Raw genomic sequence first — 12,278 nt, forward strand, 5'->3', positions numbered from 1 at the left:
TATTTGTTTTCTTGAAAATATCGAAAATGATTAGAAAAATGCGAAAAAAGAAAACGCGTTCGGTATGTTTATCTAAAAACATATTTAAAAAGGGGAAAAATGAAAATTCGTTTAGTATGTTTGTTTCAAAACACAATGAAAATACAAAATTTTCATCTCCACAATAGATAGTTACCCTTCAAATTGCCACTTATTTTGTTCATCTTGAAGATCCTATCTCAAATATGTTAACGGTTGATATTCGTTTACAATTTTGTGTTAAAAATCTTAATTCGAAATGAAATTTTAATTTTAAGAAAGAGAATGAAAAAAATATAAATATAAATAGAATATAATCATTTTTATTACAAATATTACTTTTTTATAATAAAAAGTTGTCCATATGTCTTTTATCTCCCCACGTTTTCTCAATTTTGTGATCAAATTCTCCTAGAAGGCTAAACAAACGTGAATTCTATGAATTTCGATGAAGAGAAAATGGTAAGGGATGGGCACATTCATAAACGAACATGCCCCAAGTTTGTGTAAAGAAATGTAATATGGCAATAAAATAAAGGGAGAACAACATTTTCCCACTCAAGGTTTGGTGAAACGACAATTTCCCATCCTTCAAGTTTCAAAACAACACTTTCCCACCCACTGTTAAGATCTGTTAGTAAACTTTGTTAACTAACATGGTATAATCATTGTAAAGACAAAAACACCCTTTATTATTTGAATCTAAATCCAAATCCATAGTTTGAAAAAAAAATAATTTAAAACTGAACAAAAATAGTTGGCCGGAATTGCAAGGAATCGCACTTGTGCTGTGTTGTTGACTGTTGTTGTTGCAAATCGCCGGCGAGGCCACCAAACAACCCATGGATGCTCAACCCAAATCCATCACTAAATAACATAAATCCGGCCAAAAATCCACCATCAAGCAAACATTTTTTTTTTTTTTTGAAATGCACCATCAAGCAAACACTAATCTGACAAAAAAATCATCACCAAAAAACCTAAATTCGACCACCCAAACATGAATCAACAACACACAAACCATTATTCAACAACACATAAAGCATTATTCAACAACACAAAAGATAAACATTGGGTTTAAAAGCGAAATCGATTCGGTTGGATGTGATTCGGCTAGAATCGCACCCAGCCAAGTGTGATTCAGGCTAAATCGTACCAGGTCATATATATATATATATACCGAATCGCGTGGAGAAGATGACGACTAGGTGTAATTTTAGGGCTGTTGGGTGGAGAAACATGGGGAGGGGTGGAGAATGACGGTGGGGTGTGGAGGCTGGATGCGATTCAGCCAGAATCGCATGGAGAAGATGACATCCATGTGCAATCTAGGAAAGAAACTTCTAAGAAATGATCAGAGTTTGTCTCTAAAACCAAAATATTTGGATAAAAATATAAATGAAAAGATTTATAAAAAGGATAATGTAATGCCTTCTTTCTACTAGTATACTTTAGAACATATACAATAAAAACATACATATTTAGCATATGAAAAATAGTTGGGCCCAAATTTTTTTTTTACTTATAAAATATAATTCTTTAGATATACCAAAATAACAAGTATAAAAGCTTTAGCAATGGTGGACAGTAATGCCAATTCTCTCCGCTTGTCGACTTCCTTCCGACCGCTGCTCACCTATTTCCTGCAAAACATGGAGAAAAACAACGGGGTGAACACAAAAATGTTCAGTAAGTAAATCCTTTATCTCTTCTCCTTCTTTGGTTCTTTCCTTCCTTAATTCTTTTCTTCTTTCTTTCGTTCCTAGTTCTTTCTCTTTTCTTTCTCTGTTTCTAATTCTTACTGTTCTTTCTTTCTTCCTAATTCTCGTTGTTCTTTCATTCTCTCTGTTCTTTCTTTCTATTTTTTTCTATTCTTTCTATTCTTCATAACCATGATGGAATTCATGGTAATATACATGAATGATATGCATATGCAATAATGCATAAAAATGCATTTTTTCTTTCTTCTTTCTATTTCTATTTCTTATTCTATTTCTTTTCTTTTCTTTTCTTTCTATTCTATTCTATTCTTTCTTGTCTTGCTTGCTCAAGCTTCTCTTTTCTTTCTTGTTCTTGTTCTTTCTTATTCCTTCTTTTCTTATTCTTATTCCTTCTTTTCTTATTCTTATTCTTATTCTTTCTTATTTTTTCTTTTCGTATTCTTTGCCGATTGAACTCGGTTGATGCATGGATTCGGAACCTTGGCCGTGTGAGTGAGTACAGTCCTCATCTACATGCACTCTTACAGACTGTACAAATTCTTTCTTTCTTCTTAGGTCACTCAATTAAGGTTGCGTGCATGTAGAAATTCTTCTTGGTACAACCCTCATCCATATATACTCTTACGGGTCATACAATTCTTCTTCTTATGCCACTCAATTAAGGTAGCGTGTATGTGGGAATTTCTTCTTAGCACTCGCGGTTCCCCATCACAACAACCTATTCTTTTCTCTTCTTTAACACTTTTTCTTTCTTTAATTCTTTAGTGCTTTTTCCTTCTTTCTCTTTATTCTTATAGTGTTTTATTCTTAAAATTCTTTATTCTTTCTTAAGTACTACATATATACAAATATATGCATATGGATGGCTCATGCTTAGAATTCTTACTCAAATGCACTCATGAAATGCAAATATGCAATGTTGCATAAAATTAAGGTTTCTACTCATACTCATGCTTCTCTTAGGCATTTCATCAAACAATAAATGTGCATATACAAACTCTACTTTAACTATAATTCTATTTGTTTCTTAAACAATCCAAAATGAGAGTGAAACTCTTTTGTATCATCACAATCCCTATCATGGCAAAACACTCCCAAAACTTTCTTAAACTCTTCCAATTTCAACCAAACTTCAATCTATCATCATACAATCAAAAACACTTTTCATACTCAAATATATCCAACAACAAGCATAAATAATCTCCAGTCTCATCTCAATTTCCCAACAATCATAACATATATATGCTTAAAAAAATCTCTACTTAATTGATTTTTTAAACTTTAACTTGAGTTGGGTTTTGAGTTAGATTTACTTACCTTATACATGAGTAGTCTCCACTAAAGCTCTCTACTCTTGTTGAACTCAAATTTCCCCTTAACCCTAAGCATAAACTTAATAAGAATTCAACTTCTACACAAGTAAATCTTATATATAGAGCAAGAATTCTTACCTCTTGTTGCCTAGAACCAAAACCTTGTCAAAATCCACTCAAAAGCCCTAAAAAATCCTTGGAAAATTGAGTGAAAAGTTGAGAGAAAATGGAGAAAGAAACTGGCGGTGGAAGAAGAGAAAATAAGGGGGTTTGTAAGACTACCCTTAATATCTTATTTTACAAACATACTTTCTCATTTTGCCCTTACACTTTCTTAAAAATTCCATCTTTGTCCCTTAGTCAATTACCATAATGCCTTCATTTTTATTGCATTCTCCATGAAATTCTATCTCTTTTCATTCCTTACAATTTCAACTAATTTTGAGTGAAAAGACTATTTTACCCTTAATACAAGTTTAAGACATTTTCTTCACATTCTCTCAAAATAACTTTAACCAAAATCAACTAAGGGCTATAAAAACATAAATTAAATTACATACCTCCATGTGGGCATTATAGATAATGAGTAATTTGAGTACATAAATCATTCAAAAAATGATCTACGATGCTCTAAAATTTAGCTCTTACTTGTTTTTTGGGGCGGTGGGGTGTATAAGGGTGGAGAACGGCGATGGGGTGGAGAGGGTTGGGGAACAGGGGTGGACCCAACCCCTTGGGCCTACCCTCACATTTAAAAAAAAAAGTTGCTTATATAGGCGCATAACAAAATTCTATTAATGTATATATCTAGGTCTATCATCAGATTTAAAAAAAAAAATGAGAAATATTATACATATATCCAAGCTCATAAAAAACTTGCTATTAATATATATATTTCAGGCCTACATCATATTAAAAGTTTAAAACTCTCTCTACTCTTCTCTACGTCCACCTGATTTTTTATGATTTTATCCTTAAAATTCTTTACTCTCTCATTCTCTCTTTCACTTTCTCTATGTTATTCGTTCTTAAAACTTTTGAAGACTGAAATTGTTAAAGCTTTCACTAATCAAGGTGCCACAATTAGCTTCGTTTTCTGTTTTATCAGTTTTAGGTATGCGTATTACTCATTTCATTTTAGTTTATTTTATGGTTGAATCATGCTTATGTTTTTTAGATTTTTTATTCTAATTTGATGGAAAAAAGCATCGATCTTGTGAGATTGTTTTGTGTTTTGTGTCTAAGAATGTTCCTACTTTCTCAAATTAAACCTTAACTATATTTTATTGAACGTTATTCTTCACTCTTCACCTACCAATTTCCTACATTTCAAACGTCATTGTTTAGCTGCTCAAAATTATTAAAGTAGTTTGAGTTATTATCTATGTTTATATTAAAAAAAAATTTCATTTTTTTATTAATTCATATTAAAAGTCAAAGCAATGCTGACTAAATTTAAATTTTAGTTAACTTTAGCTTAGGTTAGACCTGATCAAAGTCATGAAAAATTATATTATAATCTTTAAAAGCCAAAAAAAAAAAAAAAAATAATTAAAAGAAAAAAAAAGGAGAGAAATAATAAATTTGTGTAGAATATTTTTGGTGGATTGTGATTGTTGTAAACTCTTTTAATTATACTAGATTTAAGTATATCGTTAGATTCCTATGGTCATTTGCTCTCTTTAATTGAAAAGGTTTTTCTATGTACAAATTTTCTTGTATTTCCTTGTGAATTGGATATTATTTTTAACATAATTTACTCAAGGTTTTGCTCCTCATAGATTTATTCAAGTAGTAAAATATTATGTTATTGCATTTTCAGATTATTAATATTGTATTATTTTTTTTTTTTTCTTGAGGTTTAGTGATTTTTTTTTAAGTTTTCACTAGTTGTTTGACAAACTATGGTGGAGCAAAATCCTGGGTCCATTTATATATAGGGGGTGAAATGACCTCATTACCATGTAACCGTTTATATATAGGAGGTGAAATGACTTCCTAGGGGATATAATTAGGGGAAACTTTATAAAACCCTACCTTTTTATGTAGGGGTGTTAATCTATGAGATATTTTTATTAATTTTTAAATCATAACTCGTAATAACACTTAACTTTTTCAAAAATCATACTCAAAATAAGGAAACAAACACACCCGGATTATAAAATTAATTACTTACTTCATGTTGCCTTTTAAAATGCTTAAAGGGAATGAACAGAAAGAGACAGGGATGGTAATATTTTTATGAAGAAAAAAAACTGAAAACAAAAATGTAACTGAAACGGGAGCAAAGGCTTTTCCCCTGAAGAAAGTTATAAAGTCCCCACAAAATCCGTGGTTTGTTTGAAAGGGAACGTGAAAAAAATAAGAGGGATGTTATTACTTCTATCTTTGTAAGAACAATCAATTATTCCGTTAACAATTACAAACCCACTCAAAATCGATACAGTGGATGGTGAGACTGAAGCCTTTTGCAAATAATAATAATAATAATAATATGTTGATTGAATCTCCTGCTCGACGCCTTGTTGTCTTGATCGCTTGTATTTTCATCTCCTGTTTAATTCTCTACAGCATTGCTGATTCTCTCCGGTTCCTCCCTGTTTCTGTCTACGGTTCTTCCTCTGCTTTCCCTTCCATTTTCCCTTCTGTTATCGACACCGATTCTCTTCTGGTAATTATCTTAACTCTTACTGGGTTTCTTTATTTGTCAGTTTATTTAAGTGGGTTTAGCTTCATTTGCTTTTAGCTTTTGTAGTGGTTACCTAATATAGCCCTGAAAATCAAAATGATCATGATTTCGTTTAGCTGATTTTATTTATTTATTTATTAATTTTAAACTCTTACTGGGTTTCTTTATTTGTTGGTTTATTTAAGTGGGTTCAGCTTCATTCGCTTTTAGCTTTTGTAGAGGTTTCGTAATTTATCCCTGAAATTAATATGATTATGATCTCGTTTAGCTGAAAGTGCTTTTGAAGTGTTTGGCTAAATCATACAAATTTGCGTTTCGGTGGGAAAAAGGTACTTGTAGATTCTTTTGAAGAAGCACTTGAGTGATGCGTTTTTTAACTTTAAGTTGAGAAAACAGTTCATAGGTGATCTTTTGAAAAGTAATTTTAAGTGGTCATGTAGAAAATGCTTTCATCCAAAGCACTGCCACATTGATTTATGGTGATGTGGTTGAATTCTTTAGAATACAATGATTAATTGCATATTCATTTATTTTACTTTTCTATTTAAACTTGTTGCAGGATAGTGAGGAATATAGGCTTGAGAAAGTTCTGAAGAATGCTGCCATGGAAGACAACACTGTGATATTAACAACTTTGAACGAAGCATGGGCAGCTCCTAATTCAGTCCTTGATCTTTTCCTTGAGAGCTTTCGAATTGGATACGGGACGCGAAGACTTTTGAATCACTTGGTGATTATTGCTTATGATCAAAAAGCGTTTAGACGTTGTTTGGTTGTTCATAGGCATTGCTTTGCTCTTGTTACTGATGGAGTGGATTTTCATCAGGAGGCATACTTTATGACTCCTGATTATTTGAAGATGATGTGGAGAAGGATTGATTTCCTACGCACTGTTCTTGAGATGGGGTACAATTTCGTCTTCACGGTAACATTTTTCTCTTTTTCTGTCTGAAATAAAGAAGTGCATAAACCTAGTATCATCAGTTTACAGAAATAAATAGATAACACCAGTTTTAGTTTGGAGATGAATGTTTATAGTGGATTAGTCTGTTAGAGGAGGCTTCTTATAAACCAATGCTCTGATGAATTAACAGTATTTCTAATATTTTAAATTGATGAAAACGCCTTCTCTTTTTAAGGCTGGTAAGTGGGTAGTGGTTTCTGCTATTTTTCTTGGCACTGTTTTCAGGGTTCAAAGAAAGCTTTTTCTTTTTGAAATATCAAATTCCATGAAATGGCCTGAGGTTCATGGATCTTATGTTATATACAAACTTTTAAACCTTCTTGACCTCAGACTAATTGCTGAATCTGAAAACAAGCCATTAAGCTTTTACTAGAACTGTGTCCCGTGAATTATTTCCTCAACATCTGTATACAATGATATTTGATACCCTTTTTTGACACCTTAGAAGTGTTATCTTTATGCGATCGGAAAGTTCAACTAGATAATTGCATCAAGCATTTTTGTTCTGAAAGTACTGTATATTTTTAATTCTGCTTCGCATTCACAAACTTAAATGCAGTTGCAGTATTACACTTTGATTTGTTTTGCCTTGTGTTAAATGTTCCTTTTTTTTTTCTCCTCATTATATATCTTTAGTATTAAATTGCTTTCTCTTGAAAAGGGAAAGGCTAAAAAAGGGAAAAGTATGCAAGGAAGGATAATATGCCTAGCAGAAATTTATCAAGATTATTATCGATCCTTTTTGTCATAATTTAGGAGTCATCGAGCTTTCTCCGGTGCTAAAGATCTTTGATAGGAGCAGTTGATAAAATTGATGAGAGAAAATATTTGTTAGCTTTATAATGATATCAAGGCTGCATTTGGCTTCAGAGTCCCAGTTTGATAGGAAACAGAAACTTGAGTTCCTAATTGCTTGAGTTTCTCCTGACAGGAATATGCTTTGTTTTGATAATGTTATTTATGATCTTCCGAGAAATTCAGAGCAGGATGCCTGGTACTAACCATTAGAGTTTCCAATAATTTTAATTGCTAGAGTGTTTTATTACTTTTATCTAAATATATGAACCTGATCTCTTGTTTCAATACCCTTATATATCTTATAGTCAAATCCAGTACGCACATGTTACTTTTTACAAAGTATTCATTTTTCCTTTTGGTTAATTTCTTCAACAGGATGCTGATGTCATGTGGTTCAGAAATCCATTTCTACGATTTTATTCAGATGCTGATTTCGAGATTGCGTGCGATTACTTTCTAGGGACCTCTGATGATCTACAAAACAGAGCCAATGGAGGATTCAACCATGTAAAGTCCAATAATCGGTCCATAGAGTTTTACAAATTCTGGTACTCTTCGAGGGAAACTTATCCTGGATCTCATGATCAAGATGTCCTAAACAATATCAAGTTTCATCCTTTAGTTACAGATATTGGACTGAAGATGAAATTCTTGGATACTTCTTATTTTGGTGGGCTATGTGAACCTAGTGAAGATTTTAGTGTAGTTTGTACAATGCATGCAAATTGCTGCTATGGTTTGGATAGCAAACTTCAAGATATCAGAATTATGCTTCAGGATTGGAAAAGTTATTTATCTTTACCTCCAACTTTGAAAAGTTCATTGATTTTGTCCTGGAGGGTCCCATACAATTGCAGGTAAGATTATCATTTTGACTTCAGTTGCTTTATTTGTAGCTACTGTTAATAAGATCTTTTCCCTGAATTGGATTCTATTTATGTTTCCATACCAGTCTTGATTCTCTCCGTCATTATGATTCACCAAATATGAGTCAACCAGAAAGGAAGAAATGATTAGATAGATTTTTTTTTCATACACAAAATTCATCACAAGGCAAGGAAAAGGGTAAGGTTTCTGGTAATGAGGCATCTCAATTATAATTTGCATTTATTCTGAAGCTAGTTACTCTGCATGTTGCCTTATCTGCTTCTTTCTTTTGTTTCTTTCTTTCTCAATAGAAATATAATCTCATCTTGTGATGTTATGGAAGGGGTTAAAATATTATACGTTAGTTGTAATATTTACTTTGTCTGAAAAACAATTGTTTGAATTTCTTTTGAGGATAGTTCTATTGATTTTTCTTTGTTTATTCAACCTTTTAGCTAATTTGATTGGTTCTACGTGGCTTTAAAGGTTTCGGCTGACACAACTCAGAAAATTGGAGGCAAATCTTTGCATTTTCATTCTTCTGAATCATTCAATCCCAAAGTTGAGTTTGGAGAGTTTATATGGCAGGTAATTGAAGATTTGTCAGCATTAATATAAAATCAATAATTATTGAATGACCAAAATTTTGTAGATCACTCAAAAGAGCATGTAATTGTCAAGTATTTAGTGTCAGTTGCTTCATTCACTGTAACATGTATTGCCATAGTCTGTTTACTGTTTAGCAATCAGAATTAACTCAAATTAACAGTCGTTGTTCTGTGCTCTTGGGCAAATGTATGCGCTTAATATCTGTCATGAAAATGTTGGAGTGTTGGAAGGATCATTGAGCATTATTGTTGAATGTAAGTTCTACCATTTCGGAATACTGGTGTAGAAGCAACATCAAACTTTGTCAAAACATATATGTAATATGATTATAATAAACAAATGTTAGAATTTCTTTTTCATGATTGGTGTTGAGAAAAGAATGTTTAGAATGTATCAGGTTCACTAAAATGGCTTGGACCTTGGCCCGATTTGTGCGGGCAAGACCGCAAGAGTTCACTTTATGTCATTGTTACCTTCTGAAGAATTCTTATATAATCCACTCCGCAACTCCTCTTTATACATGGGATTAAATGGGTTTTGACATTATAAAATGAGACAAAATTTATGTTTGGTAATGTTTTATATTTAGTATCAATACCAACCTGTGCTCTAATATGACTTTGTTGATATGTAGGATATTTGACAAGTTTGGTTGGGCTTTATTGGTAGGATTAGACTTTTTAAGTTTGTGGTTCTATCAATTAATGCCCCTCACTTTTGTGAAATTGATCTGTTTGTGGCAACTATGTCTTTTTCAATCAATTACCACCCTAAATTACATCACAAGTTGAGCACCAAATTACATTAAAAAAAAAACCCCTCTACTTAACTCATTATAATACAACACAAGTTGAGCACCAAATTACATCACAAGTTGAGCACCAAATTACATCACAAGTTGAGCACCAAATTACATCACAAAAAAAACCCCTCTACTTAACTCATTATAATACAACACAAGTTGAGCACCAAATTACATCACAAGTTGAGCACCAAATTACATNAAAAAAAAAAAAAAAAAAACGAGGATATGGCATGATGTTCATGATCATGCAGTATTATTCTTGAAAAAGCATACCAAATTATCATGATAATTTCCCTGGTGACAGCTACACTCCATGCCTAGCTTTGTGACGTACGACTGCTCTTTTCCTCAATGCCTGACTGTGAAAATCTCGTACGGAGAACTTCTAGGACATCCTTGGCTTTTACATCTTTGAGTGCCAGCAGAACCATGGCATGATACAGCACATCTGTCATCTCTGAGGCAGTATGTGACTTATCCTCATTCTCCTCCATTGTTCGACATAACTCATCTGCTTCTTCTCTGTAGAGGAGGTACCAAAGATGTAAGTATCTAAAATTAGAATGCTATACATGTTAAACTGCCCTAATGACACTCTTGCAAGGTGATGAAACAAAACTGCATAGACTACTGCTTTTAATCTTCTACCAGTTCTTCAGGACTTTTTTTCCAACTGAAAATTATTTATTTACCATACCAACAATTTGACGTTACGACTATATTACCGAATTTTTGAGCAAAGCAAATTGGGATCTAGTAATAATCTTTTAGTCCAAGAGGGTTTTCCACTTTCTGGCGCTGCTAATTCCATTTTCCGCTGGGAAATTGTAGTCTCTACCGAGTACAAAGTTGTCAATGCCAACCTATTTCCTTCAACCTGCCATAGATTATCAAATTCATTAAAACATACTAATAGTTTATCTGAAGTGGCAAAAAAATTTGCCATAGTTTACGAAAAACTTAAGCTGAGAACCTGTTTGTCACTTAGGAGATCAGAAACTGATGTATAGTAGCAAGTTTCTAACCCTGTGTGGCAGGTAGGTCCATCAGGCTTCCCAAGATATATTACCTGGAGAAGAGTCCGAGTTAAAAGATATCCGAGAAGAGCAAACAAATGGCTTATGCATTAGAACTGCATGTCATAAACTTAGAGAGTCACGATCACAATCAAGAAAGATGTCATGAACATTTATAAAATTCTTAGAGGTCTCTCCCTTTGTCCACAATGTTGACCTTGACCGGCTGTAAAATTTTGCCTTCCGTGAGGAGATGGTTGTAGCTAGAGCATCCCTGTTGACAAAGCCTTGCATTAATATAGCTCCTGTGTCAACATTTTGAGCTATAGCCACTGCTAAACCTTTGTCATCCCATTTTATACTGTCAAGCAACTTCCGGACCTATAATTTCACTGTTAGACATTCTACTTTGCAGTGTAAGGCAAAATTACAAACCTGAATAAAGAATAAAGAAAAAACTCGCTGCTATAAGAAAAATGGAGAAGAAAACTGCAAGTGAGATGGGTGATAGAGAATGCTTTCTACTTTTAGTAAATTTATCATTAACGAAGGTGGTACTATACAACTACCTCTTTGATGTCGAAATAACAAGACTAAAGTGTAAGCTAACTTGTTCAACCGTAAATCTTATTTATATATCATCTTAACAAGTTATTACACCCAAGGTGCAAAGTCAAGCAAAATCAAGCAGAAGTCAAGCGAAATCAGAAAGACGATTTTGAAATTAACACGTGCAATCATGATAACTTGAGAGACGGTAAAATTAAAAGCATAAGAAAAAAATCCAGTTCAAATGCAGCATTTCTCTGACTAGAGGCTCCTACCTAATTCTGAATATATTTGAAGTATATATGAAGGAAAATATAGCTGGCAATTTGTTTATAAGAGCAAAGATTGTAAGCTGATAGAAAAGTAGTGACGCAAATCTTCAAATCAGAAACTGTTCTCTTATTTTGAATTATAAAGTGAGAGTTGCAAGCAATGAAAATCACTTATATAAACATATTCCATACTATTCACTTCAATCCAAAAGGATAAGAAAGAAATGATAATGATGCACTATTTCTGCATAAATACTTACATACATGAAACTAGAAAAAATTGTTAGATATGCACATGAGAAATTACAAATTATATCTTATATAAGAAAATGTATATTTGTGTTGGCTAAAAACTCTTGGTTTAAGATAATTCTCGTGCAAAGATCTTTTAACCTCTAGGTGCACTAACAAGTTGTATTATAGGTGCTCAAGAATAACTATAGAGTCAGGATACCGTAACTTAAATTTGGTGACTTATTTATTTATTTATTTTTTTGATGCAATACGTAAGTCATCCATTTATCTCAAATCAAATTATGTTAAGTTGTTGAGTTGGCATAACTCCCAGCTCCCCTCAACACCATTGAGATAAATGAAGACTCGCAAATTGTGAGTCAAAAATTTAAATTACTTCAAGTTACAGAATTCCAACACATT

The 12,278-nt window shown here is 32.6% G+C and overlaps 2 protein-coding genes across 4 annotated transcripts; one reads left to right on the forward strand and one right to left on the reverse strand.

Moving 5' to 3' along the window:
* Window positions 1-5,474: 5,474 nt before the first annotated feature.
* LOC116129945 (uncharacterized protein At4g15970-like) lies at window positions 5,475-9,091 on the forward strand. 3 transcript variants are annotated; one of them, XR_004127978.1, is made up of 5 exons: window positions 5,475-5,723; window positions 6,301-6,666; window positions 7,879-8,360; window positions 8,456-8,568; window positions 8,857-8,976. XR_004127978.1 is itself a non-coding variant. In XM_031415700.1 (5 exons), exons 1-5 carry the CDS (start codon window positions 5,502-5,504, stop codon window positions 8,960-8,962), a joined length of 1,080 nt encoding a protein of 359 aa, XP_031271560.1. In that variant the 5' UTR covers window positions 5,475-5,501; the 3' UTR covers window positions 8,963-9,091. The 3 variants fall into 3 exon arrangements, 2 of the variants coding, with proteins under 2 accessions (XP_031271560.1, XP_031271559.1); XM_031415700.1 differs by lacking the exon at window positions 8,456-8,568 and having other exon boundaries at window positions 6,301-6,471; window positions 6,568-6,666; window positions 8,857-9,091; XM_031415699.1 differs by lacking the exon at window positions 8,456-8,568 and having other exon boundaries at window positions 8,857-9,091.
* Window positions 9,092-9,978: 887 nt separating this feature from the next.
* On the reverse strand, window positions 9,979-10,907 carry LOC116129805 (histidine biosynthesis bifunctional protein hisIE, chloroplastic-like; the record flags this gene model as incomplete). The annotated part of the gene is made up of 3 exons (XM_031415534.1): window positions 9,979-10,306; window positions 10,510-10,661; window positions 10,758-10,907. Coding segments are annotated over 3 exons (507 nt in total), but the record flags the coding sequence as incomplete, so codon positions are not given.
* Window positions 10,908-12,278: the final 1,371 nt, after the last annotated feature.

This window comes from Pistacia vera, unplaced genomic scaffold (genome assembly GCF_008641045.1).
Source record: "Pistacia vera cultivar Batoury unplaced genomic scaffold, PisVer_v2 Contig214, whole genome shotgun sequence".
Lineage (NCBI taxonomy): Eukaryota > Viridiplantae > Streptophyta > Magnoliopsida > Sapindales > Anacardiaceae > Pistacia > Pistacia vera.

What these genes read in the sequence shown, in the direction of transcription:
- LOC116129945 (XM_031415699.1), top strand. Translation starts at nt 5,502, where the DNA reads ATGGTGAGACTGAAGCCTTTTGCAAATAATAATAATAATAATAATATG. An exon ending in GGTACAATTTCGTCTTCACG is followed by an intron (nt 6,667 to 7,878) that starts GTAACATTTTTC and finishes TTTCTTCAACAG; the next exon opens with GATGCTGATGTCATGTGGTT. An exon ending in AGGGTCCCATACAATTGCAG is followed by an intron (nt 8,361 to 8,856) that starts GTAAGATTATCA and finishes GTGGCTTTAAAG; the next exon opens with GTTTCGGCTGACACAACTCA.